The 27,722-nt window shown below is 39.5% G+C and overlaps 1 protein-coding gene across 3 annotated transcripts in view; it reads right to left on the bottom strand.

Moving 5' to 3' along the window:
- Positions 1–334: 334 nt before the first annotated feature.
- The window catches only part of LOC111142739 (chromosome unknown C18orf25 homolog), an 84,387-nt gene continuing 56,999 nt past the window's right edge, over positions 335–27,722 (bottom strand). For 2 of the 3 annotated variants that reach the window (XM_022496033.1, XM_022496032.1), the window contains exons 3-4: positions 13,505–13,631; positions 335–4,354 (exon numbers count right to left, since the gene is read on the bottom strand). In XM_022496033.1, coding sequence (XP_022351741.1) covers positions 4,165–4,354; positions 13,505–13,631 — 317 coding nt within the window. In that variant the 3' untranslated portion in view covers positions 335–4,164. Of the gene's footprint in view, positions 4,355–13,504; positions 13,632–24,995; positions 25,179–27,722 lie in introns of all 3 variants that reach the window. The other variant, XM_022496031.1, reaches the window with a different exon arrangement.

Below are 27,722 nucleotides of genomic sequence, written 5' to 3'. Positions count from 1 at the left end.
GTCCGCTGAGTTTTCTGCCCAGGAGCAAAGGCACCTAGCACTAGGAAGCTCTGGGTTCTCTCTGAAACCTCACTGGTCCCAGCTGGGAAGGGAGGCAGGGCTACAGGAAAGCCAGTGCAGAGCTACTTTTACCCAGATCTAACACACCAACGGCCACATGCAAAACATCTTGGGAGGAGGATACAGCTGTTGCTTGGAAAAAGTCGGCATACCAGTAAGATCTGTTAACAAAATATAATCCACTTTCACATCCAAAAGCTAACTCAGAAGCTGCTCCAGGCACCATCTAATTAACTGAAGCAGATAGAAAAAAAATCCTCAGAAATTATCATTGTTTAAATACACTCTATTTTATTTTGTCTTAAAATAGTTTAACCTTTATGCTACAGACTTGTTTCAAAAAACAGAAAATCTTATCTTGCACCAAAAAATATATATATAACACTCTGTTTTATTATTTTTTTTCTCCAAAGACCATTAAATACTAAATGGAAACAAAAACTAAATAATGAATGTAAAGAAGAACCAAATTTTGTTTTAAAAACTAGAGTTGCACATTTTAAAACATTAATTCTAAGCAATGATTTGTCGTCACTGCATCAAGTCCACGCTCACACTCCAGCAACAGCAGACCTGTTAACCACCAAGTGCATTGGTTCCTAGCCATACAATGGCTAACATTTCATTTTCATGGTAAGAGGAGCAAAAGGCTTCATAGGACCTTTGTACTCTTTAAAAAACAAAACAAAACAACAACAAAAATATTTCCTAGTTATCCAGTGATTTTTCTTTTAAGATCACTACCCTTTAACATTTGTTAAAAGAATAAGAAGTATGTAGTGTTTTAAATAAAATGAAAAATACAACAGCATTGGACTAAAATACGTGATTATTTTAAACAAACAGTGCACAATCTGAGGAAGTTTGGTTAGGGCGCAATCATTTTTATATATACATGGAAGTCACATCATACACATACTGGAAAACAGAAATTAGGGGCTCCTTGCATTTAAAAAAAAAAGTTTAAACTAAAAGACAAAATTGTGTCCCAGCTCTTTCAAAAACCTTGTGACACAGTATAAAAAGCAGGCAACAAATTCATTTTTAAGTTACCTATGGTGCTAATCTGCTAAAAGTAACAGTGAACAACTGACTAACTTAGCAAATCAGACGGTTCATATTCACAATTGAGAATAATAAAAGCAGGGTTTATGCAATGCTCAACTGTAATGACTACCAGAGTCCATTCAGTCTGGCCCCTTCCATCAGAATGAAAGAACAGCTGCTAGTGAGCAGCACATATGTGTTCTAGGGCAGCCACGTTGACGCGATAGCCAGTTCCTGCTCTGTGGTTTCAAACTGGAGGGCAGGGAGGGACTTAACTGAATTCGTGCCACAATCAAATCTGTGACCCAAGTGCACCACTTTAGCAGAGAGATTATGAACAATGTTCTGTGAAGCATAAAGAAGTATTTATGCTACCAAATGCAACACTTGGGTTAACAACAATCACTTTAAAAGAAATTTCAAATGTCACAGGAGTTGTTTCCCACAGAATTTTATCAGTAAAATACCTTGCCAGAAACCACACCCCAACTCTTCTGGGTCTGGCAATGAAAGAAGAGTTGAAACAGAGTCTCTCTATAGTTAGTAGGTGGAAAAATCCCAACCCTGTAGGGGAAAACAGCTGACTGTCTCTACCATCCCTTCCCCTCCCCCTTTTGCATATTGATTTCTAAATCCCTATTCTGGTGCATCAAGTCAGGTAGTCAGGATGCTGGAACGGGGGCAGGTGTGGGAACAGTGCAACCTGGTATAAAAGTGAAAGGCCACAGAAGAGCCTGGTTATGACTCTGCTCTCTGCCCCCAATCCACAGTGCACACAGCACACCAGAAGAATTCCCTTTAGCAGATGACTCTTAGGGGCTAAAGAAAGTCTGTCATGGGAAATCACCTGCTGTGTGGAACTGGACAAAACACACTATTAACATAAGAACAGGTAATGCGAAAACATTCTTTAAAATGGGGCTCTGCCCTGATGCTGGGGAAAAAGTAAGCTGCAAAAACTTCAAGTCATATAATCCACTCTATTCTTTTCCCAATGATTTTCCTGGAAAACACAGACCAGAAATTGTACATTTCTGCTTTGTCTAGCATTTTAATTCAAGTCAAAAACAATGTGTAACAGCAAAATTCAATAAATTAATCCTAAAGTAAAATATGAAGGTCCAAGGATACACCAGTAGTGACTCTGCAGAAGGTCCTATTCGCTCTGGCCTCTGGATCTTTGGTTTTTGTCTAGAATTGCGGCCACGTGAGAGACTTGATATATGAGGTGCTAAAACTGGAGGTTCATGATCTTTTAAAAGCCTGGTCTATTAAAAGTAGATTGACGGGAAAATAAAAAGTTGATGAATAACAGAGGCCAGATCAAATGAGATGTTATCAGAGAAGATCAAAGAACACATGTTTCCATCCACTCCCATGGAAAAGGTACATGGACGAACTAAAGCAGCAGAAGAAGGATAAAGGACTAAATGAGTCTTTAAAAGAAGAAGAAGAAGAGGAAGAAGAGGAGGAGGAGGCCAGGCAGGTGGAGCCAGGCAGACTCTGACGCATGCGCACACAGGGGTGTCCCCATTTGTCTTGGTGGCCCCACCGTACCTACCCTGCATAGTGCCCTATGCAGGACAGACATTGGGACATGTGTGTCCACTGAATGACATCTAAAATGGTAGTTCTCATGCTCTTATAAGGAAGGGCCACCAAGGCATTTGTGGAGGGAAGCAAAGGGCTACAGCAATGTTATATGGCAAATATGGAAACAAACAAACAAAAAAAGCAAACAAAAACCACGGAAAAACAAAAGATGAGGCCTTCTAAGCCAAAAGTACTTCACTCCTCCCTGTGCACAGTACATAGTGTTCTAACTAGGTATTGCTTGTAAAAGAATTCACTAGTAACTACAACATGTTATAGGAAAAAAGGTAGTAATTAATGCCACAGAACTCCAACACTGGCATTTCCTAAATTCCCTGAAGCTCCTACTACCCTTTGCTTAGTTAGAGACTGTAAAACCTACAGTGTCATTTATGTGCTTTGCATCTGGTTTCTTACGGTGCAGTTTGATTTTTCCACTTTTAGATGGTAGAGGAGAAAAATACCCAAATACAGCATCAGGTCTATTTCAGCTCAAGTGTTAAACAATTGTTGTACCTCCTCTCTGGAGAGACCAGCTGTGAAAGAAGGCACAGTCTTCTCAGACTTGTAAGTGCCCACAGTCTTAGAGGTGAACACAACTTTTCATATTCTACCTAAGTAGTAGGTTTCTGTGTTCTCCCATTATTTGAACAAACCAGGGGAAAAAAGCTGATGGAGAGAGATTTTCCTACTGATCTCTCAATACTCTCCTCACATGCCCAGAAAACCTCATGGTGGGTATCTATCTGAAATGCCTCTGCCCCAAAAGCAGACATTTTTCAAAGAGTTATGAATTATTGCAACTAGGAGACCAACTAAGTCACCTTAGCAGTATTTATAAACACAAAGGGCCATATCAATTATTTGTGTTGTGGGAAGTCAGCCAGGAGCAAAGTCAGGAAAGAAGGCAGAAGACTTAAGCTAAAAGAAAAGTAATACTTCTGTCTTCTATTTTTAAGGACAGGTTTTCAAATGCACATGCCCTACTAGGTGCCAAGAAGGACCTGACTAAATGTGTGCAAATGCCCTAAGGTAGGAGTGCCAATGGGTGGGCTGACAGTGGTCAAGTCTAGATATTAATTTTATTACACAGAAAAATAAATACAAGATTCAAAAACTGAAATCCATTTCACTTAGTAATTAAAATATTATTCTAGGAGGAAGAGTTTCCTAAGATCAAAAGTCACCAAGTAAAATGAAGCTGTCTAATAAATTCATCATTCTCATATTCCTACTGAGGGAAAGAAGAAATTCTTTTCTCTGTGCTAGGTTATTTTCCTAAGTGACTTCTTTTAATTTAAAAAAAAAAAAAAAGGTGTGGGGGGCAATTTTCCATGAGTTTCGATTATACAAATGCCACAAACAGCTTCTGAGGCTGAAGCTATGACAATGAACTTCCATGTCACAAAGAGGAGGAGGAGGAAGTAGAAGGGAACAGTGCAGAGGAAACACAGTGACATTGTATTACAGTAGGTATTTACGTCTGCTATCCTCATCCAAGGTAAGATCAACAACTTCCGCAGGTGAAGCCCAAGTCTGCTGGGGAGTCACAGCAGTCCATGACTGTGTTTGCCGAGTGCTGACATACTGCGTGCCAGAACCGTGCTTCCATGAGGAGACACTCTGAATCACACCTCCTCGAGGATGAACACACCTGCAATTGAGATGAAAAGCATAAGCATGGTTAATCCCACCACAGGAAAAATAGAAGGGAATGTGGCTCTAGCAGCACTGATTGATACTTTCACAAACATAAGCCTACTGCATGAGCTCATGAAACTCACAGCCAATATCCCTCTCTTCTTCCTCCCTCTAGTGTCTCCCTCCTCTCTCAATTTAGCCTTAAAACAGACAAGAGTCTTATCTCAGAAACTCCTGAGTTATGTCTAGATTTGTTACTGAAATGGATAGACAACATAATGTTTCTCTCAACACAATTAAACTTCTGGGGTCTTCAGGACAGGGCAGAATATAAATCCAGAGCAAGATTAAAATACCTAAACAACCTTAGTCTAACCAAATGAAAACAGTAGGAAATACAGGTACAAGCTATTCTACCAAATAAGTTCTGTGCCATACTGGGAATAATACCTTCCAAGACAGTAGCGGTAATACCCCTTTACAGACTGGATTTCTGGAAGTCTGTAAGTACTATGTCATGCATAAAGGATCAATTTCCCTTATCCTGAAGGTCACAACAGAACACCTGACTCATGCATCTGAACTGCCTATGTGTTTTAGTTGAGGGAAAGTAACAAGGCTGAAGTGCTCGGTTAAGGTCCTCTAAAAGTATTTTATCAGAGGGACAGAACTGCCTTGGTGATAAATCTCACCAAGAGTTCAACGGAAGGAAACTAATTCTGAAACATTTACATAATGAATTCCACATTCCAATCAAATGATAGAACTGTGAGCCTCCCGATGAATCACTGAGTGATTCTGGATTCGGATGAGAGGAAGGTAGGCCGCTCAGGCTTTCGCTGCTACTTTTGTCCTCACTCCTAAATAACTGACCAGATCCTATGTGAAAGTGGCAGCTGGCAGGATTCTAGTCACATAAACTATTATAGTGGGTCTTGAGTAGCTGCTCTAACAGGCTGCGTACAATGAGTGGTGCTGGATCACTGGAGAAGTCCAGCTTTGACCCACTGCTACCTACACTACCAGACGCAAAAGAACATTAGGGTAACAATGGGCAAGATTTAGTTGCAAAACTGCTGAAGGACTCTTAAGATCCTGCAAAGACTCCTTGCTCCTACAAAGGCAGCCTGAAAATTACTCCCTTACCAAGAGCGGTGCCAAAAAACAGATCCCCCAGGGCCAGAGCAAGGGGCAGAACGCAGATTTGTTACCATACCAGAAGCCCATTATCTGTACAGAACGGGCTAAGTTGTTATTAACCCAGAGGCTACTATGTTTTCAAAGCTTAGTGAGTGAAAAGCACTAAAATGTGAGACATAAAGTCCAAAGGCTAATCCAGATCTGTCCGATCCATTAAGTATACTCAGATGAAGTGATCTTGTAATCACAGAAAATGTCAGCCAAAGGAGTCCATTCAGCTTACAGAAATGGTTCTGATGACTGATGGCACTAGCATACTGAGTTTCTTAAGCAGTCTCACCTCATTAGACAATCCCAACAAATGTCGAAGTTACTATCCACACTCAACCAAAAGGGAAACTGAGGATTATAGTGATTACATGATTTGCCCAGGGTCACAGTGCTTGAAAGTGGTGGGCCACGGAGCTTCAAGCCAGGTCTGATCCTGAGTCCTGGCTTTTCACATCGGGTTATTGCTTTACAAATGTGTGTATTAAATTAGGTAAGGCAAACACAGTGAGTACAAAGCAAAGTGCAAAAATAGGCCCAGATTAACAATTTAAAAATACAAAAGTTCTTCAAAAATTCAAAAGCTCATCTGTATAAGTACTAATTAAAGGAGGCTAGAACTTAGCAGAATTCAGAGAATGAATGGCTACAGAGAGAATCAGTGTAATCTTTGGCAGAATTCCCAGAAATATCTCCAAAATAAAAGAGTTATTTAGTCTCAACTGTTACTCTGCACTGCTCCCTAAGTAATCGTACAAGGGAGTAGCTTAAAAAGGATCTGATCCAGGGGCTCCGGGGTGGCTCAGTCGGTTAAGCATCTGACTCTTGGTTTCAGCTCAGGGCATGATCTCAGGGTTGTGAAACTGAGCCCAGGGTCGGGCTCCGATTTCAGAGAGAAGTCTGCTTGAGAGTTTCTCTCTCCCTCTGCCTTTCCCACCCCATGCTTACTTTTGTTCTCTTGAGTGCATTCTCTCACTAAAATAAATAAATGAATCCTTAAAAAATAAAATAAAAGGGACTGGATCCATACTGTTCATTTTACTGAAGAGAAAACCAAAGACAAAAGACAACTGCCCAGGGTCTTAAGCAAGTTAAGCACCGAACCCCAAAAAAAGGTCTCCATCAGGGAGTTCATTTTCCACTAAGTACGCCTTCCTCAGACTGCACCTAACGCAGTATACTCCGTCTGATTGTAAGGAGCATGGCCCCTGGGAATCACTCAATAAACAGCAAAGCAGATTCTAGAATACACTCAAAGAGTAGGAGAGTGAGAGGTGTAAAGACAATATATACCACTGCGGAATGATGGACACAGAGAGAGGAGAATAAGGAGGTGAGGCACTTCTTCAACTATCTGAATTAGATTGCTTCTGTAGTTATGTTACAAATGATTCCAGTTACTGGAAACCAACTCAGACTACTTTATTTATTTTTTAATTTTTGTATTTATTTGACACAGAGAGAGAGATCACAAGTAGGTGGAGAGGCAGGCAGAGGGAGAGGGGGAAGCAGTCTCCCTGCTGAGCAGAGAGCCCGATTCGGGGCTCAATCCCAGGACCCTGAGATCATGACCTGAGCCGAAGGCAAAGGCTTTAACCCACTGAACCACCCAGGCGCTCCAACTCAGACTACTTTAAGCAAAAAAGCAAATTTGATGGAAAGACACTCAAGCACCTCAAACAACCTAAGGATGATGGAATAACTAGTCTCATTCATTTGACTCAAGCCTCAACCCTCTCAGTCTGTTTCTCTCATTTCAAAATTTTAGATTCTCTGGATTATGTGATGATCCCATCTTCTGTCAAAAGCTTTCTGGGCTCCTATTTAGCTGCAATGGAGGGTCAATTCCCAAAGAATGGAGAATCACCATGGGAGAAAGTGGCTACTCCACCGTGTGCGGAGATCTTGAGAACAACCTACCAACCATTAATCAGTTTATGGAGGGAAGTTTTAGATTTTTTTTTTTTTTTTTTATTCGACAGACAGAGATCACAAGTAGGCAGAGAGAGAGGAAGGGAAACGGGCTCCCCGCTGAGCAGAGAGCCCGATGCGGGGCTCAATCCCAGGACCCTGAGATCATGACCTGAGCTGAAGGCAGAGGCTTTAAACCACTGAGCCATCCAGGCGCCCCTGGAGAGAAGTTTTAGATGATCATTACTACACCACAAGTACAGCTTCGGTTACCAAATGGTATAAACTGCCTTTTAAATGTTCAAGCAAGTGCTAGGCTATCTGTCAGGAATATTAAAGAGTACTCTAAGACAACTTCTAAGGTTAGTGTTGACTTTAAGATTTTGAATAATATAGGCAAAACTCTCCTTTTAGAAGTCAGGCTAGTGGTCACAGGGAGGCACAACGGTGGGAAGGTTGTAAATGGAAGATGGCACAGGAGGGACTTCTGTTTCTTGATCAGAGCACTAGTTACCGGTGTAGGCAGTTTGCAAAAACTAAAGTGTACACTTACGACTTCCCTGTGTGTATTATAAGCCAGTAAAACATTCAAGAAATCTGTGATTTAATGACCTCAATCATCTTGAACAAAATGGTAGCTAAGAGATGGATGAGGCCTGAACAAGGCTTTTACCACATCCTTTTTAAGTACAGGGCAAAAAGACTCAAGCTGATAAACAAAAGAGTGCTGGAAAAACCTTTCCACTGTTTTATAAGATGGTATACGTTATAGATCAACTTATACCAGATAGGGAGGGAAAAAAATTCAGGAGGAAAAGGCACCAGTACAATTGTTATCAGCCCTATAGAGATGCCCTATAGAGAAGGATGTAAGAGGCTCAAATTTCTGGTAAGTCTACAAACATAAAATACAGCTTCATGGATTACCACAAATCCCTTTTCTGTATGATGAAAGACCTGACGTGGAAACACACACAGCTGTTTTTTAACTGCTCCAATCCAATTCTAGTGAGGATACAGGCTATGCTTTCACAAAGCCATTCGATCTGTGTATGATGGGAAACAGGCACAAAACATAACCTAAAGTCATATTTTGAGTACTATATCCAAGAAAATGCTTAGGACTCCCCCGCCCAAAAAAAAAACCTAGTTTATAAATAATAAGTTTTGACAGAATAATTTCCTGCTCTTCATATACTGAAACCAATAAAGGAGAGACTTCACAGTGGAAAAGAAAAAACACAGAAAGAGGGCAGGCTCTGATGGTCAGCTTTTGATACAGTTAAGTTACTATCCTAAGAAAACAACATTAAACATTAATCATTTTTGCTCTCATTTACAAAGCATGAACGCGACCTCTTAGATAACATTCCTACTTATTTTTCCTAACTGAAGATGAAATGAATCCTTGGCTTCAGGGAAATGCCTATCTGTACAGCTCCCTTGTTTTTTTAAGGTTAATGTTTGCAACTGGTTCTAGGAAGCAGTCTTAAATGCAGAAGGCTTCTAGCATCAGTTCTTCTGTTGAGGGAGGGATGAACCAACATTAAGACAAATGACCACAGGACCAAAGACTACAGTGAAATGAGTTAAGGGTTTGATTATTCCCCAAAGCTTCATAGGACAGGTACCAAAGAAACTGTTCAACAGTTCCATAACAGAAAGGTCTGTTCTACATGCACTCATCTTCTTAGGGCAATTACCAATGAGGCTAGTAGAAGAAAAGGAAAAAGGACCAAGGACAAAGAAAAATACTAGCAGAGGGCCAGAAGTTAAAACTTCTGACAAAATTAAAGGACCAGAGGAACTAGCGTGCTGGAAAAGTCTCTATCTCATTGGCAAAGAACATCTTGTAAAAATGGACTGTCCCAAAATTAACATTTAGAAATGATAACATTTAGGTAACAATAGGAGTTAATCACAGCAACACAAGAGAGCCATAAAAGATGCATTCAAACCATTAGTTCAGAAGGCATGCTTTCTAGTCTATGACTAGAAGAAACACAGAAACTAAAAGAACATTTCAAAATCTACATTTAAAGAGCCGGGAAAGATATTAACGTGCAAGAAAAGAAAAACTGTTTAAAAAAAAAAAGACACATCGTAAGTAGAACTACTGAGTCCATGTGAAACAAAATGCTTCCAATATGGAAAAATGGCAATGCAACCCAAGTCAGAGCAACCACAATCCCAAAGAGAATAACTCAAGAACCGAATCTGAGTTTTTCAAAACTCTCAGAAAGCCCACAGCAAGGTAGAATATCAAAAGAAAAAATAAGAAAGGGACAACTAAATCCAAACAAAACATCTATGCATGCAAATCAAATTAGAAAAGATGTGGATCAAAACCTAAAACCTTTTTTCCAAGCGATAACCCTGCCAGAAGCCCATCAATACTTCATAACTGCAACCCTAGACCTGAAAAAGAAATAAATTGCGGATGAGATACAGGAACCAAAGCGGTAACTCCGAAGCAGCCAACAAGAAAGCTTCTCCCCACACCTGCTTCTCAGATTTTTAATTTCAAATGTTTGAAAGACTGTCAGGCTTCCTCTAAAAAAAAGTACTGGAAAAATGTTCAGAAAGACACAGAAGAGCCAGCGAGACTCTATTCAGTCCTAGGCAGAAAAAGCAAAATAAAGGACCCCTCAGAATGACACAGGAGTCAGTTCAAAATACTCCAACAAAACTTGCCAACTGTACATTCTATCAGATGAGCAGTATTCACCATCACCGAGATTTCATAATCAGTTTGTCACTTTTAAGAGAGCATTTCCACCGGATTCAACCCAAAGGATCAGAATGATTCAGAACCTGCAAGGAAAAACTCCTTGAAAGTAACATTATGGCATGTTATTTACAATGTAGGCAGTCACTTGACTTAGCTCAAGGGTGGAACAGACAAGTCTATAGAGTAAAATGACAATATGGATAAAAGACCTATTAAGTATGGAGACCAGTGTACTAACATGTGGGGGTGAGTGAGTGTGTGTGTGTGTGTGTGTGTGTGTGTGTGGTGGGTAAGAACTTACTATTTAAATTTCCAAGTTTCAACGGAAATATAAGGATAATTTTAACTCCAAATACCAAAATACTGGTAGAAAAAAAGAAGCTAAAGAGTTTATGATGGAAGAAAAGTTGAACAAAGAAGCCAAGAAGAAAGGTGGCTCACTTTGTAACACTTGTAGGCAGAAGTAAACAGTAAAGAAGGGAGATGTGATAGAAGTTAATAGAGAACGGGGCCAAGTAATATGTCTCAGGGACAAAGAGATCAGGTAAGCAACACAGGTTATTACCTGTTCTTTGCTACTTCAGTAGGAACACATGACTAACAGTGAATTAAAACATGAAATGTAACTCAAGAGGAAGTTGGTGAATAGATAATGTGTTCCCGGCAAAACCGAAAATAATTTACCTCTATCAATTTGTTAATAGACAAGACAAGGTTTATAGTAGGGATTTAAAAGGATAATCTTCTGTATTTTAAGGAACAACGGTGAAATAAATAATGGCAAATACATGCTAAAGTAAAGGAAAAAAATCAAAAGCTCTACCCTGTCATCTGAGGGATAAGTCAGCATGCAGGGAACAGGTGAAAAAAGAGAACAGGAAAAAGTTCTGATTGAGGCAAAGAAAAAAGGAAAAAGGAGGAGATTAAGGAAAGACTGAAGAATGAAAACTCTTTCCCACCAGAACATGGGAAACAACCATTAAAAACAGGAAAGGAAAAAGGAAGCAGCCATGCAGACATACTTACGGCATAAACACAGGACAGAAGAGGAAGTGTTTAGGTCTGATAACATCTGAGAACTGGCCATTTTGGGGGAGAAGACATGCTAAACAATGACTTAACTCTACATCCTTAACGTCCCAACAAGTATGACCTGAAAAATGCTCTCAGAAACTAGGATCGGGGCGCCTGGGTGGCTCAGCCAGTCGAGCATCGCCTTTGGCTCAGGTCGTGATCCCAGGGTCCTGGGATGGAGCCCCACATCGGGGTCCCTGCTCAGTGAGGAGTCTGCTTCTCCTCTCCACCCTGCTCCTGCTCTCTCTCCCTATCTCTCATTCTCAGATAAATAGATAAAATCTTTAAAAAAAGTAAAGAAAAAAAGGAAAGGAAATTAGGATTAGTTCTCATGAAGACAAATGTAGCCTCAATTTACACACATATGTATGTATTTTGCCTGCATTCTCCACTCCTAAGCTGGCCTTTTATATACATGACAGAATAAATCCTGGCGAATGTTTTATTTCTAACCAAAGAGTAAAATCAGATCTAAAAGCCAGGTAATGGGGCACCTGGGTGGCTCAGTGAGTTAAAGCCTCTGCCTTCAGCTCAGGTCATGGTCCCAGGGTCCTGGGATCAAGCCCTGTATTGGGCTCCCTGCTCAGCCGGTAGCCTGCTTCCTCCTCTCTCTCTCTTTCTGCCTGCCTCTCTGCCTACTTGTGATCTCTGTCAAATAAATAAATAAAATCTTTAAAAAGAAAAATAAGTAAAATAAAAGCCAGGTAACGTAGATATTCTGTCAATACCTACTTGGGACAATCAGGAAATCATAATAAACTCTTGTGGCCCAGGAGAAAAACTGTTTGCTAATATAGAATACACATTTTTTTAAAGTCTAAATTTTTGTTCTTTATGCATATGTGTGTTAAATGTTCCTCAGGGGTACCTCTGAGAGAGCTATAACTAATTCTCAGGAACAGTATCTTAAAGGAAGTGTCAGTACATTTTCCCTACAAAGGAGTAGATGGTAAATATCTTGGGCTTTGAGGGCTCTAAGGCAGCTGCTGAAATTTACCGACACTGTCACTGGAGCCACAGACAATATGCACATGAACAATATGGCTCCACTCCTACAAAATTTTATTTATGGATAAATGTGTTTTATTTGAATTTCTTTTCATATAATTTCCACATGTCACAAAACATTATTCTTCTTTTGATCCCCCCTCCTCTGACCCTTAACCATTTATAAATGTAAACCAGTCTTAGCTCAAGGTCCATATAAAAACAGGCAGCGGAACAGATTTAACCTATGGGCTACCGTTTGCTCATGAAGAATGATAAATTTCAAAAATTTTCATAATGCTACACAAAATTGATGTCTTCTGGCTTTTTTTAATACTAAAACAGGACTGCTTGAGTCACATGAACATCACTAGAAATCTATTACATTAGGAACAAATTGAAGTAACTCAAGTTTTAAAGAAAGACAAGGAGAGTTGCTTTAGGAAACAAGCAATAGAGGTATGATGTCTGATGTATATTTCCCAATTGCTTGCTCCCAATATGTTTCCAGATAAAGTGAACAGCAAGAAAATATGAATGATAGGGGAGAAAGTAGGGTGATACTTATGCCATAAGAGAAAAATCTGTCAAGCTATCTAGACATTTGCTAAAAATAAAGAGGAAAATTAGTTCTAGTTCACATACCTGTATGGTTGAGAAGTTCTTGATGAAACAATATGCAACACATACTGAAGCTCATATCATGTCTAATCAAAAGGCATTTTTTAAGCCAAAGGAAGCTGAGAGATAGTTCCCACCGTTCATGCCAGCCATGCCATGAGGACTACCATTTTCTTCTCACTTGGCTTCAGGTTAAAATCAAATTCACATTTAAAATATCAGAATGCGGGATGCCTGGGTGGCTCAGTGGGTTAAGCCTCTGCCTTTGGCTCAGGTCATGATCTCAGAGTCCTCGGATTGAGCCCTGCATCGGGGGAGGGGGGGTCGTCTTTGCTCAGCAGGGAGCCTGCTTCCCCCTCCCTCTCTGCCTACTTGGGATCTCTCTGTCAAATAAATAAATAAAATCTTTAAAAAAAAAAAAAATCAGAATGCAGGGTGCCTGGGTGGCTCAGTTAGGCGTCTGCCTTCGGCTCAGGTCACGATCCCAGGGTCCTGGGATTGAGCCCCACATCAGGCTCCCTGCTCAGCAGAGCCTACTTCTCTCTCTCCCTCTGCCTACTCATGCTATCTCTCTGTTAGATAAATAAATAAAATCTTTTTAAAAAATAAATAAATGAATAAAATATCAGAATGCTCCACTTAATATCCTACCTTGCATGTTCCTGAACTCCCACAATCTCCACTTCACTATCTGAAGAGGCAATATTAATTTCTTCATTGAGAGGTGCATTGCCAGTTGATGTCTTGTCACTTGCTAGGAATCCTGGATCCAAATGACCTGAGAGAGAAGGGGGAAAAATAAGCTCTACAGTTTGACTTCTCACAAGCAGCATAAACAACTCACTGACAGATTTCCCATCAAGGTTTAATCACAGAAACAGAATTGCTGTATGAGAGAGCTCACCAGAGCAAAACTGTCAAGTCTCTTGCTCTCTATTCCTCAGGAAGGGGGGGAAAAAAAAAAAAAAAAAACTTCAAGTACTTTAGTAAATAGGTATATATAAACCATGATAATACTCTATTATATTTTATTCCACAATGCTTTTTGCATTTAACTTCTGCTTTTAAATGACCTGTGTAACAGGTCTGTCACCACCTAGAGGGCAATGGGGTTCTCTACCGCTTAACGGTGAATTTTAATAGAACAAAATTCTAAACCAGAAATGTTCGAAGGCATAAATGGAATAAATAACAGAAATTCTCATTAATATCATATTTGTACTAGAATGCTTTATGAAGGATTTAACAATTTTCTTTAAATTTTTAACAAAATTTTAACAGTCTTTCTCAAAAGGAATGTAGAGTTGACAAAATCTAAACTCAAAACCACATCTAAAAGGAAAGACTAGAGGCAGATCACAGTTTTTGCTTTGAGCAACTGAAACAGAACCTGCACGTTGCCGACAGTTCTTATTAGACAGAAAGAAACCACATACTGTGGGAAAAACACAACAATTTGTGGCACTGGGGCATGTAAGAACTTTTTCACCAGGGGCTTCACAAAGCATCTATTACATGGTACAGTAAAACACACTCTCCAACTCACCAAAAACATGAGCTTCAAGGAACTCTCTCTCAGTAAAGGCTAAGAGCACAGCAGCAAAGTACACAGCAATATAAACAATTCTAACAACAGTTAAAATAATTCAGCCTATGTACCCAGCTCTTAACTGTTCTGGCTTTTATGAAATTTAGAATATCTAGGAAGTTGCAACAGGTACAAATTTTCAATTATTCAATTAGAGGGTATTTTATTTAAATATATTGTCATCTGATACATTATGTCTCCACATTAAAAAAAAAAATCCTTGGTGACACCTCATATAAACTAAACCACAATCAGTAAGATTTTACACATACAACTCTCCCTTCCCCCTCCCTCACCCTTTCACATCACTCACTCCAATGTTTGTCACTCAGAAACCTTGTACTTTCATATTCCTGTGAACTTTTAGTATAACCCTTTTGGAAAGTTACAGACAGTCCCAAAGCAAAAGACTTCTAATTTTTATACCCTATGACCCTGTAGTCCCATCTCTGAGAATTTAGCCTAAGGGAAAAAACTTTAAATAAGCAAAATGCAATGATGTCCAAAGACAGTGACTACCACAGAAACTTGAAGAAGTATATGGATAACACACAAAGTGTCACACAGGACACTATCAAAATACTTTGGTGCTGGGTGAAAGCTGGTAAAAAGCAATCAAGCTTGAATACAACTGTGGGTCTTTTTTTTTTTTAAACAATTCTTTTTTTTCTTTAGTTGACTATGATGTATACGAGAAAACAGAAGACCACAAAGCTTAAAATGGCTTCCAGATATAACTGGAGATCGAGATTATATTACAGTCTGCAAGGGCTTAACTTTCTGTATTAAAGACAGCAGAAATAGGATTCTAAAAATTGGCAGTGGGTAAATAACTTTGAATCCTACAAACATATGAAAGGAGGCATTCACCAGACAAAACCTAGTTTTGTTAAATCTGGGGTGCTTGCTTAAATGAGGAGTATATATAGTTAAGTCTTGATTTGGTAAACTCAGGTTCTTGCTCTGACCCCAATACTTTGCCTGTGGCCAAGTGCTTTGTCCAATTTCTAGTTCAATGTTGAAGTTACAACTATTATCACACACACTGTTCCTACTGCAGTGCTAGGAAGGACTATAAATTGATAGTCTTTTTTCAAACTTCAACTTGCCCATATTCAATCCTTTGAGCAGCCTTGCTTTGTGCAACTATAACAATTTACCTCATCTATTTGTTCCTAAATAAATAAGTACTTGTTTATGAGAGGCTATGCACTAGGTGCTAGGAATATTACAGAGAACAAAGACAGGACATATATAGTATCTACCCTCAATGAGCTCACGATACATTCAGGGATTATAAAAAGCAGTCCATTATACTATGGCTTGAAAATTCCTCTGTTATAGGGACACCTGGGTGGCTCAGTCGGTTAGGCAGCTGCCTTTGGCTCAGGTCATGATCCTGAGAGTCCTGGGATCAAGTCCCATATCGGACTTCCTGCTCAGTGGGGAGCCTGCTTCTCTCTCTCTCCTTCCCTCTGCCCCTCCCTCTGCTCATGCTCTTTTTCACATTCTCTGTCTCAAATGAATAAATAAAATCTTTTTTTAAAAAAACTGCTGTTATAGAAGGTGTGTGTTTAAAGACACAGAAAAGGGAAATTTCCCAGACTTGGGAATAATTAAGGATGCAGAGGTCTTAGGGAAGAGTAGGCACAGGTGAGGGAAGTAGCAATAAGGAACACTGTGTTGCCCTGTAGGGTATAAGAGTTCAGCGAAATGTGGCGTAATGTAGTAAAAAACAGTAATGGGTAATAAAACTGGCAAAGTCAGCAGAACTCAGATGGTAAAGAGTCTGGACTTGACTTTGGAGAAGTTAAGCAGTGACATGATCTGGTTTTCCGTTATAAAAAATTTCCTTTTGGAGTATACAAATGGAACTACTATCAGGGAAGGGAATATGAGAGGCAAGAAAACCAGTTAGACTGCTATAGTCTTCTAGGTAAGAAATGACTACGGCTGAACTAGTAAAGGAACAAAAGAGGGGGGATACTCCGTATACGTATATATACAGAAGGGCTAGTAATGCTGGGAATCAGGCAAATCAACAAATTTAGTAAAAAAAAAAAAATAGCTAGGTTTCTGCTTTAGGTAACTGGATAGAGTCACAGCACCCTTCAGAGCACCAATGAACAGACGAGGGTGGTTGCTCAGGACATGACCATGGCGGGCCTCTCAGATGTCCAACAGGCAGTTGGGGGTACTGTTCTAAAGCTCAGGTCAGAGGTCTAGGGAGGAAATAGAGTCCTCAGCAGTAGGTGGGAAGGTAAAAGGCAGCAGAGGAGCGAAGGGGGCCTAGAACAGAAGCCTGACAAATGCCAGTAATTAAGGATGGGCAGATGAAGGGGAGCTCACCAAGTAAGAGGTAGGAAGAGAATCTTAAAATACGAAGCCAGGACACCATGGAATGAGCATTTCTAGGAAGAGGTGCTTATCAGTGCCTACCAGAGAGGTCCGATGAGGAGCGGGACTAGATACAGTTCACTGGGATCAGCAGTAAGATGACCGCACAGATGCCTTGGCAAGAAGAGCCTCAGAGGAGTGACAGGGCTAAAGCCAACGCAGCAAAGCAAGCTGAAGAATACGGGCAGGGAACGAAGTACAGACACATTTTAAACAGTTTGGCTATGAAGAAAAAGGCAATACGACAGTACTGAGAAAGGAAAATGGGCTTGAGGGAGAGAGGTGTGTGTGTATGAAGAACTTTAAAAGATGGGAGAAACCCAGCCATTATCTGGAAAAAAGGCAGAGAAGAAACAGGCGCGATGGCAGAAGGCTGAGGCGATGTTCATCTGTGAAGAATGCGGCAAGGCCACGTGCAGTGCACAGGTGTGGGTGGGTAGCGGGGTGGGGGTTCAGAAACGTGAAGTAGCCACTATGAAGACAGAACTGCCTAAGGAAGGAGAGGATCTGCCGGGCAGCACTGAGAGCCAGGTGAGGCTGCAGATCAGGAGGCTAACTCAACCCTCAATTCTGCCTAGCAGAATTTGATTTTCTCCAGCTATGCTAAGCAGAGTGATCCAGGTTCCAAGTGTGCGCCCAGGGATCAGACTTTGCCAGCTGGGTCCAACAGGAAAGCCCGCTCTACAGGAGCTGGGGATATGGCCCAGGAGAGCTGGGCTTGAACATGCTGGAGCAGGGAAGAAGAGACACCCGCAAGGGGCTGGCAAAGGGCTGGGTGATGGTCAGTGAGGCAAAAGAACAGTATAAGGGAAGTAACAGCATGAGAGTGTACAGGAGCTCCTGTGGAAAAGGAGAAAGCAATAGGAACAGGTAGGAGGAAAACCAATCATTATGAGAAGTAAAACACTGTAATTCCATCCTCCTGGCCACCCACAAACACAAGCCTCTGGGACCCAGCCACTGCTCTCCCGTCTCGTCCTCCGCTCCACTGTTACTCTCCTCTGCTCTAGCCACCCACGTCTTACCTTCCTACAACTTTTCCACTGCCCTCTGGAATGTCAGATCCACGGAAAACTGCACTGAACTTTTCACCTCCCTGTGGAAACCTGAATCTCCGGAAAATGCCATCTACCCTGCAGTCCTCGGAAGCTGCTCCTAAACCTCAGTTGGGGGACCAGAATCACTTACAAATATGGCCCTCCATCCTCATGCACACCAGCAGCAGCCGCCCCCCTTCTAGAGCACTTCCAAGTACTAACTATGGGACAGTTTCACCCCTCCATGGAACATTCCTGGCACTGGGCTTAGTTTCTCTCCTTCAAGTCCTGCTACCATGATTCCTTATTACTCTATGAGTGCTCGTTATTTATGGGGACATAAATACTCCCTAAGGAGCTGAGCCTCAAGAGGCACTTAACACTCCCTGTAGTAGACTCATAGCAAGGGACTCAGCCCTTACCATCCTAAAACTACACAAGATAACTGAATTAAACCAAACTAAAAAGGCAGATTGTAGGAATCATGGTTGCTATAACTAAACTATTCCTCCTTGATTTCTCGTATCTTTTAAACAGTAATTAGGAAAACATGACAAGACTATGACACCATTAGCTCTTAGTATCTCTGTGCCCAGTTCTATCTCCATTCTATCTCCGTAGTTCTAATTTTTTTTATTTTTTTGAGGGCAGCCTGCAGTTCTAATTCATAATTCCAACTTATGAAATGTTCTCAGTCAACAGTATTTCTGAATAACCAATCTTCACTGATTAGGCCCCTTATCCTGACCCTGTCACCTACAGAACCTCATTTCAGATCTGGAAATATCACTTTGCCTTTCTTTGTTTAAAGAAAGGGGAAGAAGAAAAAAATAATAAAGAGGAAGAAATAAAAAGTTACTATGCTACTTTTGCTCACAATTTTACTATCGTATCTTAAGAAAAATAAGGTAACTACCATCAATATTTATGATTCTTCTAACTTTAGTCATCCATTATGGATCCAGACACTAATAATTTACATACCACCTTCACATTATTACATCAATTCAAACCATTTTGGTAGCACGATTTGGACCATAAAAATTGTAATCCCACGCTGCTGGCATTTACAGAACTTGTGTGATGTTCTAAAACTGCTCACTTAAAATCAGGGTCTGCTCATGTAGCCAGTGTCTTTACTCTTTAGTCTAAAAATCAGTATAAAATGAAATAAGGGACACTGAGGTTAAGTGATGGGGACTAAAGACAAATTTCCCAGCAAATGTTAACTCTAGACCATTGGTTGTGAGAGTCTTGCCACATTTCTTGTCAGAGCCATCGGATAAAATGTGCCACTCAGATAACAAGTCAGCTACAACCCCACCAATTTTATGGGACGCCATGTTCTCTAAGAGACACCAAGGCTTTCTCCATGAGCCAGGAACATATTCCCTCTTCAGTCTATTTCAGAGCCCGAGCAATTAGTCCTTTTCTCTCAAGATAATCCTTTCAGTATGTCATACATTCCTTCGGGAGCTCCTGTGCACAGCTTCACATTCTCTGGCCTTTGTGCCATCCTCCACTGTCATCCCTCCAACCCATGACCTCACAGGAATCCAATGACACAGCAATGGCCAAAGCATATACAAAACTGAGTCTCAAAGATGCTCTGGAGTTTTCAAATACTGTTAGTGGCAATAATCTTTCCTGTTCCAGGGCAAGAATAAGCCCTGCAGAAAAAGTGTAAATACCACAATTACCATATAGTAAACTGAAAATAAATCAGAGGACTTATATTTAACTATTGGGGCAGCTGGCTGTCTCTGTGTAGCTCTTTGGAAAGATAACTTCTTTCACTCTCTAAGAACATTCTAAATTTTTGTCCTCCCACTGAACACCTTTTCAATACACAAGTCAGAAAGAAAAGAGCATAAAAAAGTAAACTAAATTATCATGGCACATTTTCTTTTTGTCTTCAAAAGAAATAATGTAGCTACTTTTTAAATCATAAATCTACTGGGTAAGAACTAGTCCAAAGCCGATTTGTACCACATTAAAGGAAATTATTACATATAGGATGTCAGCAATGTTTTAGGTATAAAAAAGTGTAATATCTCAATTCATTATTCATTTAGCTTGAAAACAAGTGAATTATGACCTTGTATTTAGTTTTTTCAGTAAGAATATGAAAAACAACTTTACAAAGGAGGGGAAGGGAAGGTCAGAAAACTAAAAATCTTATAGTTCATAAGAATCCGGTAAAAACAAGCGAAACCTGACCAAATTCGATCTCCTTCACAGAACTGATACAGACTTCAAAGTGCTATTAATAGAAACATGGCCATTCTGGTCTGATTATAAAAAGCCCTAGGCGAAGAACAGGAAAACCAAGATTTGTTTCTCTGCCCTATAACTAGTGTTCTAGACAAATCAAGATCAGCACCCCTATTTTAAGGATGGGAACATGCTCACAGGCTACCTTCTTGACAAGAAGACTGATGGAAAAAACGTGTTTCTCATAAGTTTTAATTTCCTGGAGCGGTGGAGAGACACTATAAATAAATTTAGTTTACCACAATTATAAGCCTTCCTTACCAAAAGTACTTCAGATTCCTGCTTGTCTTAGCCTCATCCACATTTATGTTTACAGTGAGCTACGACTAGCAATAAGTAAAAATTAAGTCATAATCCTATTTACTGATACAGTTTCCTCAAGATGTCCAACACAAGAATTACCCGGGGGTGATTACTAAAAACAGATTTTTCAGACCCCATGCCACATCTACTTACAGAAACCTCAAGGAGAAATTTAGGATTCCGAATTTTTATAAGCACCCTAGGTAATTCTTATGCTCAGGCCAAGTATAGGAAATTCCTATGGTGAGAGCAACTCATTCCAGGACAGAACAGTAAATCAGAAATTCACTGATTAGGTCCATTAATCACTTCCTTACTCAGCCCACTTCAGCATAAATACATTAACATAACGCTGGCCAGCATTCCTGAGGTCTTACTTTGTGCTGTATTCTGTACAGTATAGACATTATTTCACCTAACGGGAAGAACAACCTTTTGGGATGGATACTAGTTTTACCCTGGTTTGCAGACAGGAAAAACTGAGGCTTTATGTAATTTACAGAGTTCAGACAGTATGTAAGTGGCTGCTGGCTCAAACCAGGATTTGTTGGCAGCAGGCTACCATCTACCACACTGTTCAATCCTAGCATCAAGAAAGGAAAAGCAGAGGCACCTGGATGGCTCAGCAGTTAAGCATCTGCCTTCAGATCAGGATCCCAGGGTCCTAGGATCAACCCTGCCTGCATCAGGCTCCCTGCTTAGTGGAAAGCCTGCTTCTCCCTCTCCCTCTGCTGCTCCCCGCCCCTCGCCCCCTACCCCCCCCCCACCGCTTATGCTCTGTCTCCCTCTCTGTTAAATAAATAAATAAAAACTTTTTAAAAAAAAGGGGGGAGAAGTAAACACATGGCAAGAGTTAAAATGGAAACCTTAAGTCTTTTGCTGACCAGTCGCTTTCCAATTTCAATTCTTTTCCTTGGTTAAAACTAAAACTGAAGTGTAAAAACTCTTTTCCATAAACAAACATCATTTAGGGCACCTGGGTGGCTAGTGGGTTAAGCGTCAGCCTTTGGTTCAGGTCAAGATCCCAGCATCCTGGTATAGAGCCCCACATCAAGATCCCTGCTCAGGGGCACCTGGGTGGCTCAGTGGGTTAAAGCCTCTGCCTTCAGGTCAGGTCATGGTCCCAGGGTCCTGGGCTCGAGCCTCGCATCGGGCTCTCTGCTCGGCAGGGAGCCTGCTTCCTCCTCTCTCTCTCTGCCTGCCTCTCTGCCTACTTGTGATCTCTGTCAAATAAATAAATAAAATCTTTAAAAAAAAAAAAAAAGATCCCTGCTCAGCTAGGAGTCTGCTTTTCTCTCTCCCACTCCCGTTTTCCCAGCTCATTCTCTCTTTCTCTCTCAAATAAATAAAATCTTAAAAAAAAAAAAAAATTTCATTGTCTAATTGCCTGGAAAAACAGGCAAGGTACTCGGCAAGGTACTCTATCTCCAAAGAATACTTACAGTACCCTAAATGGAGTGGAGCTGCACATCCGGTCTGAGATACTGCTCCTGATTAACCCCTGAATAGTCTGTTCAGTGATTGGGTTCTTATTTTGTTGGGAGAGAGAGTAGAACAACTCAAGATTAACCATTAGAACAGTTATCTTAAGGGGCGCTTGGGTAGCTCAGTCAGTTAAACATCTGCCTTTGGCTCAGGTCCTAATCCAAACACATCAGACTCCCTGCTCAGTGGGGAGCCTGCCTCTCCTTCTCTCTCTGCAGCTCCCCCGACTCATTCTCTCCTCCTCTCCTCCTCTCTCCCCCTGAAATAAATAAAATCTGAAAAATAAAATAAATCTTTTAAAAAATTTATCTTAAACACAAACCGTAAGAATGACCATCTCATTGATGCTAATAGTTCAAATATCTAAACTATAAACTGGCAAGCAAGCATGAATTCTGTTAACATTTTGTGGCACTGAAAGTATATTCAAAATTTGTGAGATGGGCTCCCACTAAGACAATTAAATCAAGACCAGAGTGTACTAAATTTTATTACTCATATACCTGCACTGTCAGATTTAGAAAAAAAGACTTTAAGCCAATATATGGCTTCATAAGAAACTGTGTTGAGGATATGTTGAACAGTGATGATATCTGAAAATCTACACACAATACATAACCCAATACACACATATGTTCTCTCTATATTATATCCTAGAGAAATTAATCACATACATGTACCAAGAGACATGTACAATAAATGTTAATGGTGGAATAGCATCTGGAATAGCATCCTAAATGTCCAATAAAGAGAATGAGTAAATCAACTGCGATATAGTCATACAGTGAATACTAAATAGCAGTGAAAAATGAATGAACTAGAGCTACACTTAACAAGAACAAAACACAAGGTGTTGAAAAAAGCAGTTACAAATCATTACCTTCAATATAATATCAATTAGTATTAAAACATGCTTGTTTACAGGTACATAACAAATGCAGTAAAAATATAAAGAAACACACAGGAATACCAAACATCAAATACCCAATTCAAGACAGCTTTGGAATGAAGAGGAGAAAAGGGGAACAGAGTTGAAGCCATGGGTGTTTTCCTTACATATTTTGTAATGTTTCATTTCTTAAGAATGGTGGTTCTTAAGAAGGTACCTGAGTAATATATTCTTTAAAAATTTGTGTGACTGAAATTAAAAAAAAAATCAAAAATAGAATTAAGTACACAAAGGCTAGTGATGTTTTAAACAATCAAGCTAACAATTACTTGAGTCTTAAAATGTGATACTATCCCCAACACTGGTAACTTTAAGGATACTTTAAAACCCCATAACTTTGCACTATTAGGTTGAATTATCTGAAACTGCTGGGTTTGTTATAGGTCAAAAAGTCAAATATTAACAATTTCATATGGCTCAAACTAATATTAAAATTCTTCACATGAAAAACAAAACAAAAAGTAATCATTCATGTTTACCCCCAAGACTTTACTACACAGTGATCTACATTTAACAGCAAGACTAAAAAACAGGGAAATAAAAGGGAAGTAGAATGCATCACTAGTCAACAGGAAGAAAATGAAGATAACCTACCTACCCAGTGTATAGAACAAATCGTGTAACTTAGAAATACACATTGCATAAAATGTGGTCAAACTACTCTCCTTTGATATAAAATATTACTGCCTAATTTTTAAAAGTACTTATACATATTAATAAATCCTTAAAAGATCCTTGTTGAGGGGGCGCCTGGGTGGCTCAGTGGGTTAAAGCCTCTGTCTTCTGCTCAGGTCATGATCCCAGGGTCCTGCTCTGCAGGGAGCCTGCTTCCTCCCCTCTCTCTGCCTGCCTCTCTGCCTACTTGTGATCTCTGCCAAATAAATAAATAAAATCTTAAAAAAAAAAAAAAAAAAGATCCTTGTTGGGCAAAGCAAGTACTTATACATATAAAAATTGAAGTCCAGAGGAGAAACACCTTGACCAAGGTCAAATAGTTAGCAGTCAAAACATATTTAAAACTAAAGTCAGGTCCTGCTCCAAAATTAACTACAATCAATTAAGCAGAAACTCAACAAGTAAGAGTCTTTTATTTTGTTCCAATCAAACATTGTGGAAGAATTAAGGGCAATGATCTGTGGAGCTCTGTCTCCTTTTCTATTTCTTAGCAATTTCAATATAAAAAGTTCTAAACCCATTATTATTTTTACAAAACCCATAAACATAGTATTTTAGGTAGTGATTAAATTATAAGAGTAGCTCATAAAAGCCAATGCAATTTATAATTTAACTAGGAAACTATAACCCTTCTGTAATACTAATGTAAGAAAATACACACTAAAAGTAGTCTCTCAATCCCCTCCCCCTCTCTTCTCAAACTTAAGTACTAGGACTTTAAGAAAAAGGTTTAAGTGAGAAAGAATGCTGAAAAAGTGTTGAGGAACACAATTATGGAGACTTGGAGGCAGTGGGCAATGTTTTCAAAAGAAATACTTTTTTTTTTTTTTAGTGAATAAGTATCACTCTTCAGAATCATCAGAGAGCCCAGATAAATTATGCAAGACAAGGAGGGAGATTTTCCTGAGATACCAGAAACAGAAACTGAAAGAAAAGGGTTGGAAGAGATGAACTTGAGAGCTACCATATAGGAAGTGACAGGGACAGGAACACCCAGAGCAGAAAAAAAACAGTACAGCCCTGCGCAGCAGCCCCTAGGGGCAGATTAATCAGCTCCCTCCCCAAACTGCAAGGTAAGGTCAGGTACAGAATAAGTGAAGGAAGCCTCTGGAGAAGAGGAGTGGGGCGGAGTATGAAGGCCTTCTGGGTGGTTTTTAACATATGTGAAGCATTTTTATCCCAAGAAATAGGTCTATTGCAATCTACCTATGCCTACCATTATTTCTCATTTTTGCTTCCTTCACATTAGGTAAGATGAATGACATGCCACCCACATCTCCTTTTCAGTTATAAATGGCACCCTGGACAGTCACAGTCATCTAATGCCAGATGTCTAGTTGGCCTGCTCTCAGCGGCAGGGTCTCTACAAGGAAAACAGCTGCTGGGACACATGCACAGTACACCATTAGCGAGGGGGAGGGGAGGGAGACCAACCTGCCTCCGCATTCAGCTCCTCTAGAAGCCCGCTGGTCCTCCAGGTAGCTCCTGTGTCCTGGCCTCCTACAGAATTACTGTGCTCTTGAACTACTGCAGCCGCCAATAAATTGTCCACATTTACCACTTCTGGGTCAGAGTTGGTGTCAGACATATCATAATGAGCTACAACTGGAGGTCCATCTAGGGAGGAAAGAAAATGTATACTTGTATCTAACTTCCGGGGTGAAAAATACTTCTGCAACTAAGATGCAGTTGCCTTTATCTACTTATTCTATCTGGTCAGAAAAGCTGCACTTCATATATCTAGTATTTTGTACATGAGGTGAAAGTGGAAGAGATAACCCAAGCTTATAAAGATGAGGGACATGTTTGAAAAGGAGAAAAGGAGCGTTATGAAGAACGGAGGACAACAGCATACTGAAAAATACAGTGAGTTCTTGTCTTAATTCTAAAGAGCAAAAGATTATGAAAAAGGGGAAGACTCCACAGAGTAAAATTGATTTTTTTAAAGGAAAAAAAAAACTGATGCAAACTATTTAAACTCAATTTATAGTTTTTAAGAGAATGAATCTAGTTCTTTCTCTTAATAGCTGATAGTTAAAAGTCACTAATAGATTCAGAGAAGAAAATCAAATACGTATTTTCCTATTCTAGAGAAATAAGGCTAACAATAAGAGCTCTACTTGACTATGTCCAGTAAAGCCCTTTACAAATATCAGGGATGTTACACATTTTACAACATTCCACAAAAAAGACAATACTCACAAAATCCACATTCAGGATTTTGCTTTGGATGTCTTGTTAGGGATATTTAAATTTTCATTTCCCTGAGAAAGACAACCAGCTCACACTCCAAGCAATGATATTCAACCTTATGGGTTATTTTAGAGACGATATGAAAGTTCTTACTGGCTAATAAGAGATCCCTTCTACCTCCAAATCACCCTAACAAGCTGAAAAAGGCAGCAGAGTTCCAGAGTAATTAAACTGCAGTGATTCATGCTAAAATAACTCAATATTCATGCTTGTAGAGCAGATACATGCTTTAAAATGCTAATGCTACCCTTTTTCTAATGCAACCCCAAAAAAGCAAAAATACAAATTTCATTCAATTATGAAACACATCCCTTACTCCTATCTCCATTTTAGAAGCAGCATAAATAAAGGAATGCAATTTCTCCCCCAACAGCTATTTATGAAGTGCAGGCAAATTATGTATGTCTATTAAGATTTTTTAAGATCAAGACTATTTAACATTAAGCACACCTATTTTATGAAACATATGCCAATGAATCATTAAAATAGAACACAATGAAGGATTAGTTTTAACACAAACATCCATTGTGTAAATAGTCACTGAACAAAAGATGGAACACATTTGGGGTATTTATCCCTTAAAGCAAAGCTATCAAATCACAAGTTTATGTAGCAACATTCTTAAAATAAAAAATGACCAAATAAAAGCAAATGAGTTGTTAAGAGCCACTGTATAAAGAACAGACATGTCACAATATGAAATTCTGACGATCATGACAATTTCAGTTGACTACTTAAAAATAATTTCCAATTCTCCCAAAAGGGTAAATCAAGTTCATAGAATTCAATAGTGTGGCCTCAGTATTAGTTGGTAATAGATTTTAGCTCAAATAGCAAAAAACTGGTTGAAGTTTGATATTTTTCTTTTCTAAAAAAGAAAAGAAAGCTCTATCATTTATGGTGTTCTCGTCAGAGTTCAAAATGATTATTATGGAATCAAGATACTGTGGATGTCCAAATATTTGGGTGCAGAAGATATGAGGGTCAAGTACAATATTGACTATTTGACCAAATGTTCTATTTTTAAAAGGGCTTTAGTTAAGTGTTGTTTTTACAAAAAAATTAGTGCTTTATTTTAAAATTTGAACACTACCATTCACAACCTCCTGCTCACACATTCCCCCCTCCCACAACCACCAAATTGAGGCATGAGGTCAACAGTCAAGTCAAAATTGTACCACTCCTACATGTAGAATCATGCAAAGAGTATAGTTGTATATGTACATGCAGAGTTAACATCACCTACCCAATGCAATAACTTGTCTGAAAGTCTTCATCAGTAGGAAATACAAGCATAAACTTGTTATCTGGCTTCATTCTTGCATCTTCCGTATTTCCAAACAGCACACCTTATAGCTTAGTTTAAATTTAGCATTCATCATAAACAAAGACAGTAATATTTTCATATTTTAATTACACTTAAAATAAATTATCAGTGTCGTTTCTCATTTCCAGTGTATCCAAAATGATGACAATACTATACAAACTTTAAGAAAGGAATGGTTGCCTTTTTATCCTTCTTCCAACACCAAACCACAATTAAGAATCTTGTGTTCCAAGGTCATCTTACACTTATCATTAGCAAATCAAGATTAAATAAGGCATGTTAAAGCACTTAGCACCAGGGCTTGGACTTGAACCCTTAAGTATTAGCTAACTGACAGTGATAATTTGTGATATTCTTTTAAAAGTGATTCTTGCTACACAGCAGAATTAAGAGACAGGTAAGATCCTATGGTAATTTTATCTACCTTTTAAAAGAAAGGTAGGAAAAAGCCACTGAGGAGGAGCTAGGAAAATTCAGAATATTAAAAACAGAAGCAACAACTATGCTCCCAATTTGACTCTAACAATTCACTACGGGATGGAATAAAGGAGGAGATACTGTCCTCCTTCCCACTTGATTAT

This window comes from Enhydra lutris, unplaced genomic scaffold (genome assembly GCF_002288905.1).
Source record: "Enhydra lutris kenyoni isolate GAN:26980312 unplaced genomic scaffold, ASM228890v2 scaffoldscaffold8, whole genome shotgun sequence".
NCBI classification, from domain to species: domain Eukaryota; kingdom Metazoa; phylum Chordata; class Mammalia; order Carnivora; family Mustelidae; genus Enhydra; species Enhydra lutris.
Note: the sequence above shows the minus strand (reverse complement) of the source record. Positions and strands in the feature narration are given on the sequence as shown.